This window comes from Thermobia domestica, chromosome 6, assembly GCF_964235325.1.
Source record: "Thermobia domestica chromosome 6, izTheDome1.hap1.1, whole genome shotgun sequence".
Lineage (NCBI taxonomy): Eukaryota > Metazoa > Arthropoda > Insecta > Zygentoma > Lepismatidae > Thermobia > Thermobia domestica.
The window spans coordinates 153,111,567-153,133,472 of record NC_137459.1 but is presented as its reverse complement, the minus strand read 5'-3'; the positions used below and the strand labels follow the sequence as shown (position 1 = coordinate 153,133,472).

Sequence of the window (21,906 nt, the reverse complement as noted above, 5' to 3'; positions counted from 1 at the left end):
TCAATAGTTGTGAATCAGATGTGTGTATGTAAAACCACTTTAATCATTTAAGCAACAGTAATGGCCACTTTCCGGAGAATTAAATTAAACAAGAACACGTGTGATTTAAATTTTCGTTTGTATATAGAACATACATATGTGATTACGAATGATGTTCAATTCAATTGACCCAGTTTATAACAATTCACTGTTTTATGTAAGAAAACTTGAGATATTCCTGTAATTAATTTGCATAATAGGTATTAAGAATAAGAAATTTCGTGTATTTTCAAAGTCGGAGCATCCATTAAAGTGAAATTTGAAAATCAATTGTCTCCTTCATAATTGCCAATAACTATATAATCCAATTTTAGGGCCAAACAGACTTATCTTCAGCTCACTTTTATTGAAGTTCCTAAACTTGTTAAATCTTCACCAATAACAGGCATCAGCTCGAGACATTACGTATGTAATTTAGAGTTTCTCCTTTACCAGCAGTGTGTGCCTCCTGTGAGCCTAGTTTATATGTATTAGAACATGGATATAGAGTTTAATATGGAATCCAGAACACTTTGCACTCACATTGAAAATCTAATCAAAGTTCCGCACGTAGAGGTGAGAATACCAACTTTTATACACAACGGGTTGGGATGAAGCTCAAGCAACGTTTCAAATCAAGAACCCGCGAAGTTTTCTAAACTGATTTAAGAAATGGAATTATTTTAAGCTTACCTCAATATCTTCACATACAGCCTTCAAATTAACGCTTCCATCTTCGCACAAAGATTTAAAGGCATCCAAAATAGGTCGGTATCCTGTACATCGACAAATGTTGCCACCAAAAGAATTTTCCATCTCCTCCATTTTTATCTTTGGGTTGCTTTCAAGGAGGCTGCAAATAAAATATTTTACCTAAACATTTATCTAGGTAAGTTCAGCGACTAAGGTCGAAAAATAACCTTAAGCTACGGGAAGTTGTCAGCTTAATCTCCCCAACTCGTCCAATCTACTAGATTTTACTGATATCTATGTGAATGCTTATCAAACCTCACCAGAAAAGAAATGTTTAAACAACGCAAAGGATAAGAAAATTATTAAAAACTAAATACTCAATTTTCTGATGAATACAAGAAACACAAACAGCTTGATAGTTCAAGCCAAATGCTCAAACTGGTCAACATTTTGTACGATGCAAACTCCGACTATTCGGAAACGAATTATCACTAAGAACTTCGTCAGCCGTAAGAGTGATAGCTTCTCTGATCCAATGAATCATTTTCCTCGTAGTAGGCCACTGAGGATAAACTAATTCCTTTACTCTGCACGACACACAACAATCGATGATAGTGAGATCTGGTGATTGGGGTGGATTGGCAACAGACCCATATTAACCTATCCATCTGTTGAGTAAGATTGCATTTAGTGCTGCAGGAGCATGGTGTGATATATGCGATGGATATCCGTCGTTTTGGAACCACATGTTGCGACGCAGTTGGAGTGGAATATTATCTGATAAAGGAGGAACATCTCTATCAGTTCTGCATATCTGTGACCATTCAAATTCCCAATAATGCCACACTAAACACTCACTTTTCCAACTGTAATTGACTCTACATTCTCCTAAAGTTTGCAAATCATATGTTTCTTGATTGTAATAAACCATGGCATAAGTAAAAAGTAAAAAACTATATGGTTTCATGTCACTAAGGTCGTATTTATAATTAATAGTGTTAACGGTATTGTGCTTATGTGGATTGACAAGACTTGTCCTAAAAGTAAACGGTAAATATGAAAAACTTCTGCATTACCTGTGTGCACGACTTAGGTGACGTAACAATTTTTTTTCACTTAAGCTATGGTTTATTCCAATCAAGAAATAGATCTTGCAAATTTTACGAGTACGTACAGGCAATTAGTCAAGCTGTAAGATTGTGCCAAAAATAATTTCAGCACCAGAATACTCACACACGAAACTTTTTTCGTGGTTTGTTAGGCGAGTGAGAAATGACTATCATTTAGACTCCTCATAATAAAGGACGCAAATGTGTATCTCGTGATTCTGTAAGTCGATGGATTCTGGTGTCAGTAAAACTTTTTTTTTTTTTTTTTTTTTTACAATATCTCCATCAGAATCTGACACTAAAGGATATTCGGACACATTTTGCAACTGGATTAGGCAATAATGAACGATTTTCACAGTTATGTTCTATTTTCCGATGAAGGCACGTTTAAAAGTGATAGGGAGGTTAATAGGTAGAATTATTCGTATCTATCAAGCTAATACTCATTGGTTGAAGAAAATAGATCAACGTGTTTGGAAAGTGAATGTTTGGTGTGGCATTATTGGGAAGTTATTATAGTTTCCATATTTTTTCGATAAGAACTTTAATGGTTACACACACATGCAGAACTGAAAGAAAGAGATCTTCCTACTTTATCAGAAAATATTCCACTCTAGCTGCATCGTAATATGTGATTTCCAACAGGACGAATGTCCAGCGCATACATCATACCGTGGCTCCTGCCCCACTAAATAAAATTTTTCCGAATAGATGCATAGGTAAATATGGGTCTGTTAAATATCCATTCTGATAATCAGGCCTTACTTGCCTCGATTATTTGTCTCACAGAGTAAAGGACTTAGTTTATCCTCAACGTCCTACTATCAGGGAAAATATGATTCATCGAATCAGAGAAGCTATCCAACTCTTACGGCTGACAAAGTTCTTAGATTGGTAATTCGTTCCCAAATATACAGTCGAGGCTTAAATCATACAGGATGGTGATTAGTTTGAACATTTGCCTTAACTATCAAGCTACTTTGTTTCTTGTATTCATCAGAAATTTGAATACTTCGTTTTTAATAATTTTGTTATCTTTTACATTGTCTGAAAAGGATTTCTTTCTATTGAATTTTGATAGATATTACTAAATGGTAACAGTGTCAAATTTGATCAACTTGTTTTATTTGATTTGAGTTGGAATAGGTTGTTGAGTTACCTATTTTCTGTACTAAGTTATGCAATAATAATAATAATAATAAAAAAAAAAAATGATCCATACGAACTGTATTATCTTGACGTAACTCCATGACAAATTTTGACGAAGTATGATTTAACGAACAGGACAAATAGGAAAAATTAAGCTGACAGCCTTCCATAGCTTAAGGCCATATTTCGATCTTAGTCGCTGAACAGGCTAGAAGACGATGCAAGCAACTGAGAAACAGCACAACCTCATTAACTCATATCAAGTATGATGAACACTAAAGCATATTAAGAAATTGCATAGAATCGAATCAGACCAGTATTACTCATGCACAGGGAAGAAATCAACCACTGTACTTGTGTAGAGAAGATTCTGACCTATTGCTCACACACACAAACCTTTTATCAACTGTTCATGGGTAGAGATTAAATCGGCCACAAATACACACGCGTAGAGCATAAAATGAAAATGCGCTGGCAGACTACTTGATATATGCAAATGAATACCACATTCAGGAGTAAGCATTTGAAAGTTTCAAACACATTTTACAAACTGTAGAATCAGAAACAAAGCTGAAAATAGTACAACTTGATAGAACATAGCCAAATACATGAAATACAGTTTGTAACATTGTTTTACTTATTCCGATTTCCAGAGAGGTGTACGGGTGGTCTGCAAACTAATACCGCCTTCAGGAGACAGATTTCGAAGGTGATTTAAAGGTATTTAGAAGCATTTTTCACATGTGTTTCCTACTTTTTCACGTAGAATCTGAAACTATGATGGAAAGTATATGTTGCATTCAACTTCGATCTCAATAACTTACTTCCGGTAAAAAAAAAAAAATAAAATAAAATAAAAATAAAAAAATAAAAAAAAAAATAAAATAAATAAATAAAATAAAAAAAAACTGAAAATAGCACAATTCGATAAAACCTAGCTAAATACATGAAATACGGTTTCTAAAATTTTATTTTACTCATTCAGATTTCCACAAGGATGTTGCTTCTTATTTTTCAATACAAAAATTTCACTGCTTCAATAAATCTGTGAAGCAATATTTAGATACAAATACTGTAATACTGGAGCTGATCTTTATAATAGTTCTATGACAGAAAAAGACCTGAAAATATTTCGTATCATCTGAATGCACGATAGTTTCAATCTTCCAAATTATGTTTCAAGGTTCAATGCTGAGTGGTATCATCCCCCCCCCCACCTCTACGAAAGCCCCTTGTAACAGTGTTGATAATGGAAGAACTTTTAATATTTTGCTTTTAACCATAATGTTTGGTGACTTGAATGGGTTTTTATTATATTATTATTATTATTATTAAATAGTCCTGAAGAAAAAGTGACAATGGTTTAAACCTGGGTTTAAGGGCGGCCCAAACACTCCATTGCGTCGGGCCAGAAATCTATTGACAGCTTGAGATCACTCTATAGAATTCTTTGAATTGAACGGCGATCATTTATTTCCTGGGCTACGTGTCATTGCAACTCTGGGAGCCTCAATTTTTTTTTTTTTTTTTTTTTTTTTTTTCGGACGAACTGGAGCAATGCGAGGTCGTCTATCTTCGTTCATAATGTCCACTTTCTCGAACCTACAGTACGAACGAATAGTATTTGTTGCTGGAACCCATCTAGTTTTGAAATGAGCTTGAAATTTCCGTTGAGTACTTATAATGCTTCTCGTTTCTGCATATAACAAGGGGGGGGGGACATGGTGGCTCAGTCGTACAGCGATAACCTCTGGTGCGTGGGGTCCCTGGTTTGATCCCCGACCAAGTAAGTTTGTGGTGGAAAACATCGTGTCCGTGGGTCTTCTCGGGGTACTCTATTCTCATTCCACCAATTCTTCCATCATTCATTTCCCTTAATCATCCGTCTTCCTTAATCTACAGGGCATAATTGTGGGACGTTAACTGAAAGATTTCATTTCAGTCTTTGCATATAACAGGAAAACTTTTAGCGCACAGCACTGCATACAAACGACTGTGCTCAGCCATAGCTAATACCGACTGACGTGTAACTGCAGGAAACACTTACTTGACTACGCCTAGCGATAGGCCACCAACCGTTATTTTCAAGAAATATAGAACACGCTTATGCATTACAAAGTGTCGATTACAACTTATTTTGTCTTCCATCCAAATTTCAAAAATTTCAACTGTTCGTGTGCCACCCTGTATGTATGTATATATATATATGATCATTTAGAGAAAAGAGTTGCTGAGTAACTTCTGTTTGTTAACGTCGATGCTACAGATAGTTTCTGAACTCAGTTGTAAATGACGTGAGGTAATCAGTATGTTGCATTTGTGTGTGTGCAACGTTAGGGTGGGCCCGAGTTAGTCAAAGGTTTCTGGTCTCAAGAAAAGTGACTACGACTGTCGCTGATACAGTTAACGTTTTTGCTAAGTATACTATAATGTTGAATTTCAAAGTGAAGCAGTCGATAATGGTTTCAATGACTGAATTGATAGAGAAAATGAAATCTGAGTTTTACGTTCCACGGTTATGCCGGTTAGGCTAAAGGAGACTGATGTCGAGTGATAAATGAAATGGTGGAATGAAGAAGCTGGGAGGAAACGGGAGAGCCCCGAGGAAACCCACGCACACGGTGTTTGTCCACCACAAAGTTCATGAATTGATAGAGACTGGTTGCTTACTTGAGATTGCTTTTGTTGCCGAACATGCATGTTTGATTATCCATTTCAATAACAAAGCATATGCAATGTTCATTTCCTACAGTAAATAAGTATACTATTTACGATCGTCAACGGCAAATTACTATATTCATTTCAAACGGACTATCTGGTTGGATGCAATAATGAAGTCTTTAGGCTCATACATAATCTTGGAGGACAATTTTACAATTTTCAGAAATAACGATTATAGATAAAAGTAAATAAATAAATAATTTATATATATATATATATATATATATATATATATATATATATATATATATATATATATATATATATATATATATATATATATATATATATATATATTTATTTCAAAAATTTATATCTAGTGACTACTCTTAGACCAGCTTTTCGCAAACTGCTCCGCCGGACCCTTAATAGCTCCACGAGTGATTCTCAGCAGCTTAGTCCGCAGTAGTGATCAAAATTACAAACAGCTGCTAACTAAAACGAACTATTCAAAACAAACAGATAGAACAAACATTCTTGGGACTCTACAATTTTTTTTTCTTCAGCAAAGGATTACAAAGTAGAAAAAAATAGACTGTATACTCGACGAGTAGTGCCTGAGATCGAAATTTTGTCCCTGTGTTCCACTAATGACCAATACTACTGAGAAATTAAGTTTAAGCACATGATTACAGTCACTGAACAAACCTGTACATATTCATAACCATTCCTGGACTACAATAGCCGCATTGTGTACCATTAAACTTAGCTAATGTAGCTTGAATTTTATGATAGCCGTGAACTTTATCCCCAAGACCTTCGACTGTCGTGATCTTCCAACCATTGCAACTGAACACTGGAACGAGGCACTGAAAGTAAAAGCACACATTTACAATATTACACTATTAAAGTATTGTATAATATGTAGAACTTATTACTAAATTACAAAAGTTATCGCTTTTACATAGAGTAATCTTATGACTATCTGAAATCACATCTAAAATATAATTAAGGATGTGAATAATGTGCCACACAGAGGTTTCGATTTTTCACTGAAACAGATATGAAGGCAGTTTAATACCTGGACCTATTTGATATATCTTCATACGTAAACTACTCGTTTAACAAGGTAAGCAAAGAGGCATGAGGTAACACTATTAGCTTGGTGCGAATTAAATATCCACTCTGACGTTTGGAGGAAAGCTCACCTGAGCAACACAACATGGATGGACTAAGTAACTTGTCTAACATCAGAAACTGTACGTATCTAGTCCGTAGGTTGGTGTATCCAGACAATCAGAAGGTAGTGTGTTGTTGAATAGGGTCATGAAAGTGCCTCATGGAAAACTTACATTTGCGAGTGATTTTTCTTCACAACTTCAAATTGGGACATTCTGCATAGCAAGCCGTAAAAACTAACAATGCATTTATATCAGAAATGGCGAATAAAGACAGTCTCCGTTGCTTTCTCAAATTTCGTTCTGGTGACAATGTTGCAAAATGAGCCCCGTGAGCAATTCAGATGAGATCCTCAGGAGCACCATGGAAGCAGACTCTTGGAAAAGTGTTCGTGTCACTGCAGACGAATTAGGCATACACCATACCACTGTCGTTCATCGCTCCTTGCAGTCATAGGATGAAAAAGATGGGTTGACACCGACCAACAAGAATCTCTCCATCTAGAGGTGTACACTTTTCAGAGTATAAGAAAGAATCTGTAACATTTCCTGCCTTAGATTGTCACTTCAAATTGAAAATAGATCTGCTATGACAATCACAAACGGTCAGGACAATGGCTGGATCGTAATCAACGTCCACGTTAGTTTCCTAACCATTTCTCAACTCTTAAAAGATGTTGCTGGTATAGTGGTCTATGGTGGAAAAAATCCATCATGTCTTTCTCAGATGAAGTGAAACTATCAATTCAAACTGTACCATAAGTCAAAGAGTTAAATATTAAAGAAATAAAAAAATTAAATAAATTGTATCAAGTCAATGACTAAAGAAATAGTGAATTCGTAAATCAAATTAAAATAGTGAAATTAAACGAATGGTTGCAATCTCTTATTGTCACAATTGACAATATTTTATTAATGAAACAACTGACTTACAATGGTAGTATAGTGGATTTTTGTGTAACAAGATAAATTAGTCAACTGTAAATATTCAAGAGTTTTGAGTTCATAACCAGACATAGTATGTTACCTTAACTGCATAACATATAACTATAAATTTACTCAAAGCTAAGCCAATTATGACATAAATAAGCTGAGTACTTAAACATTCAGACTTCTTTGCCTGTAACTTTCAGAGATCTCCTAATATCATGTCGCATGCAAAATAGACAGTTAAAGTTCTCTGTAGTCATACTTTACCTTATTGCGTATTTCGCTTGGTTTCGACCAGACAATGGTCTCTCTTGCGGTATATGTAATTTCGTATAGACCATTCCATTGCGATACTGGATGCAGGACCCAGAATGCAGAATTAATTTTTAGTTGCAAACTTGGTCATTTTATATGGACTATTGTCTTTGTTTGCCTTAATTATTTTTCCTTTTTACTTCGCCAAAAGCCAATATAAAAATTTACAAAATCTTAGGAAAGTCCTAATTACATTTTCTGACAAAATATTGTTATCTAATGATGTAAAAATAAGTATATTTGAACTTTAATTTACCTTGAGGTTTGCTTTTTTCTTTTTCGTGATTTTATCCGAATTGTCAATTATTACTGACAAGCAGTGTTATTTGACTACAGGTGATTCTTGATTATTTTGCTTCTGCTTCCAACGATTTCTTGATTACGAATACTGTCCTTGTGATTTTTGAAAATAATGTTATGCACGTATCCAGCAGTTAAGATATTACAAAAAAACTTCCTTCCATTTTCACCTACCAAATTGCCATTATAATTTTTATGAATAAAAATATTTTTTTAAAAAAATTCTTACTTCATGGTTTCATTACAAAACAACGTTGAATTCCACGAAATGCACTATGAACATGTCCATAAATATCCATAAATTGTAAACAGACACTGCATCCTCATGTTGGACGGCAATGCTCGGTCATATGCCACGCTATGGACTATGTAAGCTCTTCATGAGTTGAAACAGAAAATTATCATGTAAAGTAACAACTATTAGAACTAGAGACTGGCTTTTACGCAGTTATCTGAAAGCAATACACAAAGGCGGCCACGCTCCTTTTATTTTAATACTCCATCCAAGTTTAAAAAAAAAATCAAAATTAAAAAAAAAATGATACTTCAACGCCAACATATATTTCTGTCACGAAAAAAAGCCTTACATGCTAGTGGCATCATTTAAAATCGTGCTGATATTTAAACTTGCTCGATTCCCCCTGATCCCGCTGACACCCCATTACGAAGTCATTTTCGGTAGCGCCTTATTGTGGAACAAATACAAGTGAGCCGCGTGTGTGTAAAGGTTGCAACAGCATGATCAGGCAGACACGTACGGCCAGTTAATCACGTAGCAGAATCCGTATCTCTGCCCCCTTGCCACCTGAGTGCAAAGAGCGAGGCAAAATTATTCTTCGCTAACCTAAGCAACCAGGGGAGATTTTGTATTTTGTATTATGAAAGTGTTCTGCTTGCTCAGTCACCTCACAGCAAGAGCAGGAAGACATGACATGACGAAAGCGCGATTGGAACCGTCTACAGAAACTTCAAGTGGTCGTTAAGTGTTCAATTTTTATAATTTCGGTTCTGACAATAGAAACTATTTCGGACAAGTCGAACTTTATTGTTATAGTTTCATATTCGCTAATACACAACACTTATAATTGTCCATAAAACCTGATCTGTTTTACAAAATCAAATTGTAACTAGACTGATTACTTCAAAAATCAAAGTGTTTAGTTTTCAGCATTCAGCTATGAAACATACAGCTACTTTTTGAAAATTAGATTTATCAAATGATTTCCCAATTAAGAATACTCAAAACGTCACTGCACCAAACATGCGAATCCTCTTATCCCCAGCACTCAATTGTTGCACCACAACAAGTTGTCAAAGAAGTTAAGGACCATACTAAACTTTTGCGTAGGGAGTGTCATCAATTCCAAGAGCATTAGCATGTTTTATTGAAGACTGCCGTGGACTTTGAAGAGCAAAACTACGCACACGTTCACTATTATGAGGAGTTCGAACGGTACGCAGTTTTCATGAAGGTCACTTCTTTATGAGTCAAACTGTTTCCCAAAATTTGCTAACCCACAACACTATGGTATTGCTGCTATAAACCTTCTAATCAATAATGAATTCTAGACGAAATGCACGCTAAGTAACAATTACTGACTCATTTTTCTTTAAAAAAGAAAAAAAAAAAAGTTTCCAAGATGAATGCTTCAATGTCGTCTAAAATGTCATAGCGAACTAGCTGTAATGTCATGGTCAACCATATTTACAAATTCGGATAGAAAAACAAGTGACTACAGTATCGATAGCACTGACCGTCTGTGAAAAACTAAAGATAGGATAATAAAATAGTTTTCCCGTATATTTATACAGCCCAACAAAGTTTCGTATTTAATAGTTAGTTTCACAAACAGCAATATACAAGTGCAGTCATTCATTATTTTTCACTACCCAGTCAAATATATCTATATAAACGTGAAATATAGCCTGAAATATACATCGAAATAAACGTGAAATATACCCTGAAACAATACATCGCAGCATGCGTTACTCCGAACACGAGCAACCATGGAACTGATGAGTGAAACACGCACACACTCTCACTTTCTTAAAATAAATAGAAAGCTACAGGATTTCCAATAAACGCAAATAAGCACTCATGAGCTAGTGAAACTCTTCAATATTCAAGCGTCAGATATAAGTAATACGTTTCTAAATCTTAAATAGCTTTGTGAAATCACACTTAGATCAAAATACATACGCCCCAAATTATATTTTGGAGCCCTGCCCAGACGATATCAAAGTAGCGGACTGCATACGATCCTTTACTCATTTCTGCAGCCTTTGATTTACCGAGAGAATTTTTTTTTTTTTTTTTTTTTTTTTTTTTAACTTAGTTTGCAGAAACCCGCAAATTTTCGTTGCATCGTACTTTGGTTTCCATGTTCGGTAGTACGTACCAATGTGAACAACAACTCTCGTTCATGAAAAGAAAGAACTCCAAGGAGATCCAGGATACACATTCATACGAGTGCGAGCAGCACGTCTAGACATTTGAAAGCTGGTTGCAAGAAGGTGTAAGGTGTCCGGAAAGACAATAGTTATACATCTACTATCCGGGTTACCTTATGTCCTATACTTTAAAGAACTACAGTATTAGTTAAGGCTGTGTGTATTTACTGAGTTTCACATGCCTGATCTCTAGTATCAATCGTATCTACTATACATTACAAAAATTATTCAATTAAGTTACTCAAATACTCCTAGCACAGACACTAATGTTAACCCTTCTCGATGTAAGTATCTCTAACATATTTCTGCTCGACCTGCCTTCTCTTTCATTATACTTTTCCCATATAGTTTTATTAACTATCATTTTTTGACTTAACACATTACAATCTACATTGCGACAGATGGTATCGGAAATTTTGTTAATACACAGCAAATTAAATAAAGCGTATAAGATAAATTAACGCTCTAATTTCCACGAACAATACAACTATTGTGCAATCGGACAATTTCAGCCATGTATTGCAACACTATTATACTCATTTTGGTCAGTTTTGAAATTATGAAAAAATTAGACGTTAACTTTTAACTTCCTGATTCTCATCCCAACTATACCTTAAATACAACTGGTAAAATAACATTAGATAGAATTCAATCATATACTGATTTTTCAATACCACTAAAATCAGATAATCATTATGTTACTTATGTTCATTTATTTATTATTGTGGAAGGCACGTAGGACAGGTAGAAAATTAAGAGGTATCTGGTAATATCCTACACCATGTCCGTCGTCTTTTTCAGGTGTCTCCCATCTCCTATCACATTATATTTCATTCTATCACCAATTCTTTTAGTATTCACATTATTTTGTAACTTTTGTCCTTTAGCATACGTGGTGCACTGAACTAATTTCAAAGTTCAAATTAAATAGAATTAAATTCTAGTCTAAAACACGCACACATTCTATTATATATATATAACATAAGAACATACCGAGTTCACGGCGTAAGTTCTTTCTTCCTTTGTAACAGGGTGGACTGAAGTCACGGCGACGATACAGGCACCGCAACCGCCTTCATGACACATTGCCTTTGTTCCCTTTAAATTGGCATGATCTCTGATAAACGTGTTCAGTGAAGTGTCATTGGACACAGAGGCGTCAACTAAAATGATTTATATTTCCAATTAGGAAAATAATAGGTATACAAAATAAATTTATCAAAATAGTAATGTAATATTAACAGAACAGTTTTACCCACTACAAAAATCCAAGGCTTGCATTCACATTTTGAATTTTGTAGTATTCGTAAATTATTAGTCCTACAGCTTTTTCTAAAATCTACATTCATTTACATTCTTACTCATTGTTACTGCCGACTTAAAGGAAAGAAAAATCGACAAATACAAAAATAATATTTGTACACAATAAACACGCTTATAGCTGAAAACTTACGAAAACAGGAAAGGAACACACCTAAACAGAGTGCAAACAGATAAGTTTTCAAACGCATTTGGTCATTCAGCGAATTTAAAAACATTCAGAGTATAAAATTTAAGCTATAAATTATGAACATACTTTTACTCTTAGCTATCAAAACAAGAAAAATAACTTTGGTATAACTTTTGGAAAACTACTAAACCTCTTCAAAACACGTAATGAAACAAGGAGATACAATAATTAAAAAAGAAAAATGTCAAAATATGATTTGCATTAACACACTAAATTAAAAGTAATTGCTCAGGGATGAAAGGAAACTTAACATTCTTAAGTGAACTTCGAAGTCACCTGTTCGTGCACTCAATGCTGATATTACAGAAACGACAATGACAGATTTGAAAAGAAAAGTCAATTTTCAAATTCGTTCGCTAGTCTGAATATTAAGTTCCATTTTCCCCATGAGAGCTTTAAAACTTTCCTTAAAGTGAACACTGAAGACATTTGTGATTATATTATTATTATTATTATTATTATTATTATTATTATTATTATTATTATTATTATTATTATTATTTTGATGCTTGTCTGTTTATTACTCAATGCGAACATCTGGTGTGCCCAATTATGAGAATTTATCCTGAGATACGTCTGAACAGCAAAATCTTCACCTCATTACCCAGTTTGACACTAGACCTACAGCTTTTTTTTTTTTTTTCTTCCCCTCTTCCGTGTCAGACACCCTATCTAAAGGCAAACTGACACAGAATCACAATATCAACGTCCTATTAATTTAATGCACTGCAATATATGGGGCTACCTTCCCAAATCAGCTTCAATATACAAATCTTCAAACACCATTCCTTATCCCCAATTCAGACTGATTTTCACGAAAGTGAAACACTGAATACTTTATTTTTTCTATACTGGGAGTACGAAAAGTCCGGCGCTATAGGCCAACTCCGTTGGCTTTTAATCTAAAATAGTGGCATTTCTCAATCGTACTAACTGTTTGGGCTCCATACTGGCAAGACGCTCTGTTAAATGAAAAATTAACTTTTCTAGTTCAGCAGACTGTTCGACGTAAAAACACGCAAAAATAACACGGTAAACCTACACATTGTAGCGTGAGGGATCCTAGAACACCTCGAAACAGTTTCCCAACAATCCTGTGTTCTTGGTATGGTGAGGTCCCAAGCGAACAGCCTGCCTAACTGGCAACGTTGCTTTTACATTTAACACAAGGCGCAGTGGGAACTAAACGAGAGATAAAATTGGAAAAATCCGTTTTATATTAAGAATAAATTTCCAACAACTCATTTTTTTTCGAATCGTTGCTTGTAATGGAGTTAACTTATTGTCCTGGACTTTTGATTCATCCAGTATATTGTACCATATTCAATGACACTATCGTTTCGGTCTTTAGATATAGCTACTCCAATTTCTTGTAAAATGTTTGTAAGAGTTCGGCTAGCGGTTGAAATTACGCAAGGAAATGAACTGTCACACAAGGAAATTAATGCTTTTCGAAAACAAAAAATGATTGCAGACTAAACTAAATTGCCTAAGTTTTTTGTAAAAGAACAGAACGGAATATCAACTAAATAAGACCATTCAATTTAAGAAGAATGAAGATACGAAACCGAAATAAGAATCAGCTACATGTTTGTCATCAGCAAACATAAGTTATCTTTGTTCCTGGCAGTGAAGTAATGCTATAATTTTTGGTAGGAATACGCTCGATCGTTTTCAAAAGTATAGGGTATACACAAGATAACTTGGAGTATACATATACTCTAATATACGCTCATTCTTTAGTAAATTTAAGGTGAGTATACGCTGGACTATACAAATTTTAGGTGGGTATACGACGTAAACTCCCGTATACGCCCCATTACATCTCTGGTTCCTGGACAATTAGAAATAAACTTTGTATACAACTTCAGGAACATGATCCTACCAGAACCTGCATACCTTGTTTTCTCATTTGATATATTTGGAAAAGTAAAAGTTACATCTCGCGCCTGAACTATCATCGGCTCCCAAAGACTACCATTGGTTTTCTGTATCACTAATGGTAATACACAACGAAATAATTCTTAGCTCGAACCTTGTTTTAGCAATATCCCATTTTGATTACGTGTGTACCTAAAAGTTCATCTAATACCTGATCCATTCAATTTTTATTTATTTATTTTTTTTTTAATATTGTTATCGCAACCAATATTTGACGAGTTAAATATTTGAATTAACTGATTATTAAAGAAATTAAATCTTAGCACATTACCTTCATAAGGCCTCCCATTAATAGAAAACGTTATCTTATTTCCTTTTATGTTCATGGTGAATGTTCATTCCACAACCTGAAATAAAATATTAAAAAATAAATGGACGAATACAACATTGAAACTGACAAGAAAATATGCATACTTCACAGAACCATTTTTCCCCCTCCACACCTCGCATCTTTAATAGAAAAGAAGCATCTCAAAAAAGGCCCTTGATGTATATTGTAAAACTTTGTGTAAATTCGTCTCATATAAGGAAGAGGTAGAGCAGATAATAAAAAGAGTGTCCGGAATCGTCTCCCACTACCAGTTTTATTATAAAAATATGAGTATTTGTACAAAATACTATACAATTTGGTCTCTATTTAAAAGGGTGAGTAAAAGGTAGTCTTTGACCGAGTGGTCGCAGACAGGATCTCCAACAGAGCCCCGTAGCAGGCTAAGAGGAGTGGAGTTAGGGAACCAATGCTCCGTAGCAAGCAGAGGCAGGTTAAGTTGCCAACAGAGCCCCGTAGCAGGCTAAGCGGCTGAGGTTGGGATACCCAGACAGAGCCCCGTAGCAGGCTAAGCCAGGAGATAGGATAGGCGTAGTCCCGTAGCAGACTAGAGGCCTGGGGTTAGGTTACTCCAAGAGTCCCGTAGCAGACTAGAGGAGGGTCACCAGAAAACTGGTGTCGAGTTGCCTTCGTCCATCCAATTTATAGGGTCCTTTTGGGTGGCGGTGGCGCTGCTGCTCCGATGTCGTCTTCTGCTCCGTGGGAGGGGCCAGAAGCCGTCGTCTGCATGTGATTACAGGTCCCTCTGGTGGAAGATCCTCTTGCCGAACCATGTGGTGTTGTTTGTAAACATTGAAGCGTGGAACTGCTTGTTTACGACATCACATAGGATATTACACCCCCCTGGCTTGTTTAAAAAATAAGCCGAAGGGTTATTTTTCTTTATATGAAGGTTGGCAACACTGAGGTATCACACACACAAAAAAAGCACTAAAACACTTGTGGCACTGAAATAAATGAAAATCACTTTTCGGAGCAGTAATGTGGTAGCGGAATATAGAGCACTAAACAGTTAGTCCCTAATCACAGGCAGGATCGGTGCATTTTAATATGTCACTACATTTCCCTCGAGGTAGGGCTGTTTTAAGCTTTGGCTTCAATAAATATATACTAATTCACTTATAGTAAGTGGGGTTGGAGTCTGTGTTAGCTGTTGCTCCTTAGTTGTATTATTGGTATTAAATGTTTCCAAGGGAATAGGAGATGAAATTTCTATGCGGTTCGTTCTAGATTTGTTTGGTAACGAACGAAGACGACGATATAATATGTATAAAATAATAAGACTTAGGAATACTAAAAAAGTTGCAATTGACACTGAGATATAAAGATAATTTATATTGGAAAGTTCTAATTCGAACGGCGTGATTTCTTGGTCACCCTGTATAAGGTGTAAAGGTTTCTAAAATATTTGCACTAAAGATATGTATTTCAATAAAATAATCCAATTTTAAATGTCAATGACAATAGTAATGATGGTCCTGAATTCCTGGTCATCCTGTATAATGTAGATGTGGTCATAACTTTTGAAACGTCCTGTACAATATTCAAGTTGCATAATGTCAGTTACAATATGCAGTTCACAGAGGAAAAGAAAAAAAATTATCGATGATAATGTAGAAATATGTTAGCTGTCCTTGTAAAAGATCATTTGCCTTTTAAATGCGGAAATGCAGATCTCAGCACTTTTTTTTTTTTTTTATTCAGTTGCAAAAATAATGATTCAGCTTTTTATAAAACAAAGAGGAAATGAATGTTTGTGTTGTTATGAAAAGTGTTTTTATCTGTTGAAGTCGTCTTTGTATTTCTTTCTTCCTAGTGTGAGTACTGCACTTTTTTTTTTCGTGTAGAGAATAAAAAGAACTTATTTATCCTGTTCTGTGTCTTGCAATTCTTGATAAAATGGCTTGATTCGGTCTATTGAGATTTCTTGTATTTTCTTCCGAAAAGAATTTGGAAATTCTATCTTATAAAGGTTAGGATTCAGTCTATCCAGGATTTGAACGGGTCCAACATAGGAAGCTGAAAAACTTTCCGGCACTCCTATTTGCCGATTAGGAAAGTAAACTAGTACTTTTTGTCCCTTTTCAAATTGAGTTTGTCGGTGTCTGCTATCGAAATACTTTTTCTGCTTATTATAGCTAGCGATCAAGTTATTCTGTACACTCTCACGTATTTTATTCAAATGTTCTTTGTTGACACATAATGTTGGAGTTGACGCTAACGCAATATCAGAGATGGTCTTAGGTTCATATCCATACATGAGGAAAAAAGCAGAATATTTAGTTCCGGCTTGCACAAATGTATTAATAGCGAATGTAATATATGGTATCAGCTTCGGCCAAAGATTTTGGTTTTCTTGCACGAAAAATTTAAGTGCATTCTGTATTGTCTTGTGGAATGTTTCCACTACCCCTAGGTTTTTATGGTCGTATGCAGGGCAAAATTTAAATTCAAAGTTATAGCATTTTGCCAAATTTTGCAGCCTCTTAGCGTTATGTACTGGATGTCTATCCAGGTATAAATATGAAAAAGGTCCAAATTTGAGTATGAGAAATTGTTCAATTTCTTCCGCTGTTATGTTGTCCACAACCTTGGTCACACAATATCTTGTGCACATTTCTATGGCCACTAATATGTGTTTAAACTGTCCATTTCCCACTGTTATTTTTCCAATAGAATCATATTGCCAAGCTGTTGCGATCGTGGTATATCCAAAGTGCTGGTATATCCAAAGTGTGGTGCCATTGGGTTATTGTGTAAGGCATCAAACCACTTACTTAATAAAGATTTCGGCACACAAAGTAGATATAACAATCCTAATTGGGGATGCTTCTGTGTTCTGTATAATATCCCGTCCTTTAGAGAAAAATATTTTGCGGCCCGAAGAGTAGACAACTTATTAGGTTCCTTATTTTCCAAAACAGTGATGATGTCAGAGAATGAAGGATCTTTCCTTTGTTCTTCTGCTAAATTTGGTAGGATTATAGGTTGTTCAATTTGGAGAGTAGTGTCTAAAGAATGGGATGCAAATACTTTAGCATCTTCTGTGTCCGAGAAATTGTCAATTTCTTGTTTTTCTCCCTGTTTAATCTCCTGTTTATCTTCTAAACGACTAAAGATGTCCGCTGGGTGTAATTGACTTTTAATGTGTTGTATTTCGAAATTGTAGTCTGCTAAGAATATTCGGTAGCGACTAAATTTTCCAACTTTGTCCACTTGTGTTGTGAGAGATGTCAAGCATTTGGCGTCTATAAATAATTTAAATCTTCTATTTAGTAGGAAGTATCTAAATTTTCTCAAAACATAAATTAAGGCGTACAGCTCTTTTTGCCAAGTGGATGCTTTCCTTTCACTTGGTGTAAAACGTCTACTAGCATAGGCAACAACACGTTCTTGTTTCGTTTTTTGGTTATAACATGCTAATAAGCCTCCTGCGGAGATAGAGGAAGCGTCGGTATACACACGTATTTCCAGTGAGGGATCGAAGTGAAACAAAGATGGCGCGTGTATGATGTCAGTCTTAAGTTTCTCAAATAATTCGTCATGCTGAGAGGTCCATTTAAATTTTGAATTCTTGTCTAAAAGGCACTGAAATGGTTCTATTTTTTCTGAGAAATTTTTGATATGTGCTCTTAAATAAGAACATAATCCTAAAAAGCTTTTCAGAGTTCTTTTAGTAGTTGGTTTCTTAAAATTTCGAATCTTGTTAGCGATTTTAGGTGAAATCTTGATTTCTTTCCCACTAACTGTGAAGCCTAAAACGTCCAATTCTGTGTATAGTAAGTGGGTCTTCTTTGGACTGGCACGAAAATCATGCTTTCTTAATCTTTTAAAAAGTAATTCTAAATCCGATAACTGTTGTTTCCAATTTTTACTTCCTATGACCAAATCATCAGCAAAGGCAGTTATACGGGGTGGTAGGCCCTCTAAAAGCATGCGTACAGCTATACTGAGTCCGGCGGCGGAACTGGAGTGACCCATGGTACACCTCTGGAATTTATATGCCTTTCTAGTATGGTTGACCTCAAAAGTCATGTATTTTTGGCTTTTGGGATGCAACAATAGCTGGAAATAGGAGGATTTTATGTCGATTGTGGATATGGAGTTTTTTCCTCTTAAAACGTGTAGAATATCCTCCGTATTTTGAAATGGTATACTTAGGTAATGTGAGAACCTATTACAAGCTTGGAGGTTGAGAACTAAGCGGAACTCTGAAGTATTTGGCTTCTTCACTATGAGAAGTGGCGATGAAAACGAACTATCGCTAGTTTCCTTGATAATATTTGCGTCTAAGAGTTGCTTAATTTGTAAGTCAATTTGAGGTCTTACTGCTAATGGAACCGGAGGAGATCTTTGATGGAAGGATGCTCCTTTGTCTATCCGTATTTTATGTATATAACCTCGGAAATATCCAATGTCTGTTGGTGTGTAGGAAAAAACATCTCTGTATTTAAAGAGTAAATCTTGTACGGCTTTCTTTTTTTCTTCTGATAAATCCGGGTTTATGTCAAACAAATTAATATCAAAAAATGATTTTGTTTCTTCTAATCGATCCTGAATTTCTTTGTCTGATCTGTAAAAAGTTTCGTCATCATGGCCATTATCTTGACAATTACCCTGTAAATCTACTTCTTGAAGATTCTCTTCTACGTAAGCAATTGGGGTGCTCTTTACTAACGTTACCGGTCTACTAGTAGGATTTGATATCAATAAAGTCAAATTATTCTTAGGTACCTTAGTAGGTAACGTTTGTAGTCCGTATTTGTCCAGCAAATTTTCTAATGGAGAGATGAAAAAATATTTATTATTCTTTTGCCGATTCTTGACACTAATTGGTAAAAAGAAATGTGACCTGGCTGGTATGGTAACCTTTCGAGTTGTAAAAACATCAGCCGACTTGTGCTGTTTTATTGTATGCATAGCGTTAGCAGATAATTTTTCCTGGGTATCAATTTCAATTGGATACTGCGGAGGCCGTGGTTTCTTGTATACTGACAACATGTTATTCTTTAAGTCAATTTTGGTCTGTAATCGATTTAGAATGTCTTCACCGAATAAAGGCAAAAAATCTCCATGTTCTAAAATTCTGAAATAATGAGAAAATGTTGTTGAGCCAATTCTGAATGTAATCAAAGCTATATAGCGTAAATTTACGACAGAATTCTCAATTCCTCGTAGATTAGTGCTAAAAGGAATCAATTTTGTGTTTGGTGGAAGCCAATTTTTAGGCCAAAGACTCAATGAACTGCCAGTGTCTATGATCACAGGATACTTTTCTTTATTAATTGTTACATTAATTAATAATTTATGTTCCTGGTTTAACATTTTAATGTTCTCCCTTCTATCTGATAACGGAGCTACTGCATAAAGTGATGTATTTGTCAATCTTTGTTGTTCACTTTTTTCCTGGTTCTCGGCCCTCAGAACATGTTCTTGAGAGGGTGTCTCCTGGGGCCCCCCTAGGCGTTTCCCTGCTGATTGTTCTTATAACATGTACTGGAAGAATGACCTTTCTTATAGCACGTACCGCATACTGTAACAGTTTCCGGCCTAGGATTACTATTATTATCTTTATTATTATTTTTAGAATTTTTCTTATTTCCATTTCTCTGCCGATTTTGATTTCCGTTATTTGTACTTTTCGACCTATAATTGTTACGGCCACCTCTTCTAAATTGTGAGTTCTTAATGGCATTTTGAGCTACAAGAAGAGATAGTTCAGCCATTTGATTTGCTAATTTAGTAAAATCTAATGAATTGTTTGCACTGGAATTACTAGATGTGCTAGGCGCGGGGGGTTCGGGAGGGGGATTCGGATTAGCAACTTGGGGGGAAGGATTTGGAATTATCTGATTTTGTGATGCACCCTGTAGCTGTGGTGCTGAAGGTGTAGGAAAAACTGAAGCTGGTTGCTGGTATTGATTCCAACTAGGTGTTGGGTTACATATTGGATAGGTCAGTTGTTGATGATGTACAGGGAAGGAAGCGCCCGCGACTGCTGATGAATGTAAACTGCTGACTGGTGTACTCTGATCGCAGAGTGAATAGAATGCCTGTTGTAATTCCACGTAATCACGTTTCTTCATGAGGTCATTTGCTTTCTCGAGGTTGTGTAAATGCGTTTGTAAGGCGTGAACAGTTGTAAATGTTTCTAACGCTATCTTTTGCAAAAAAGTTTTCTTTAAGCCTAAGGATAAATAATTTATTTTCTGCTCCTCGGTGGCCTGAGGCAGAACTTGTCTAATGACCCTTAATTTTCTGAGAAAATAAGCATCTACTGGCTCGTTTTCACCTTGTTGGACTTGAAAAATTTCGAATTCCGCTCGATATGCCGGTAATCTTGGTCTACTCAGTGCAACTAATTTGTCTTTTAATTGGTCATAATTAAGCGCGTCTAACTGATTCTGGGCCTTTAACTGTAGGACTAAATCAAGTGCTACATCTTGTAAGTACATAGGTAATAGTTCTTTCTTTTTCTGTTCATTCCATGAATGTAATAGTGCCAAATGGTCAAAGAGCATAAAAAATCTATCGGGGTCTTCCGTAACGTGTCCCGAATACTTAGTGAGGTGTGGTATATTAAAAGAAGGGCGCGAATTTTGCTCCATGTTAAAAATGTTTTCTGGAAAAGTGTTTTTACCAGTTCTAGTTTGAGGCATAAACAAAATTCAGTTCACTTAAAAGCACTAACACTTTAAAAAATTCACATACCTTCCACAGAAAAAAAAAGTCCACTTCTGGTTAATAAAAATACTGTCCGGTAGGGGAGTATTCAGAGTTTATTCTGAGTCGGTCAAGCCTCTACCATGTAAAACTTTGTGTAAATTCGTCTCATATAAGGAAGAGGTAGAGCAGATAATAAAAAGAGTGTCCGGAATCGTCTCCCACTACCAGTTTTATTATAAAAATATGAGTATTTGTACAAAATACTATACAATTTGGTCTCTATTTAAAAGGGTGAGTAAAAGGTAGTCTTTGACCGAGTGGTCGCAGACAGGATCTCCAACAGAGCCCCGTAGCAGGCTAAGAGGAGTGGAGTTAGGGAACCAATGCTCCGTAGCAAGCAGAGGCAGGTTAAGTTGCCAACAGAGCCCCGTAGCAGGCTAAGCGGCTGAGGTTGGGATACCCAGACAGAGCCCCGTAGCAGGCTAAGCCAGGAGATAGGATAGGCGTAGTCCCGTAGCAGACTAGAGGCCTGGGGTTAGGTTACTCCAAGAGTCCCGTAGCAGACTAGAGGAGGGTCACCAGAAAACTGGTGTCGAGTTGCCTTCGTCCATCCAATTTATAGGGTCCTTTTGGGTGGCGGTGGCGCTGCTGCTCCGA

The 21,906-nt window shown here is 35.7% G+C and overlaps 1 protein-coding gene across 1 annotated transcript in view; it reads right to left on the bottom strand.

The window, feature by feature from the left end:
- LOC145688275 (uncharacterized) overlaps positions 1–21,906 on the bottom strand; it is a gene marked incomplete in the record, with an annotated part of 75,972 nt that overhangs the window by 46,500 nt on the left and 7,566 nt on the right. Inside the window, 4 exon segments of the mRNA XM_081762272.1 lie at positions 712–871; positions 6,339–6,499; positions 11,798–11,967; positions 14,527–14,602. Of these exon segments, the coding sequence (XP_081618398.1) occupies positions 712–871; positions 6,339–6,499; positions 11,798–11,967; positions 14,527–14,581 (546 nt within the window).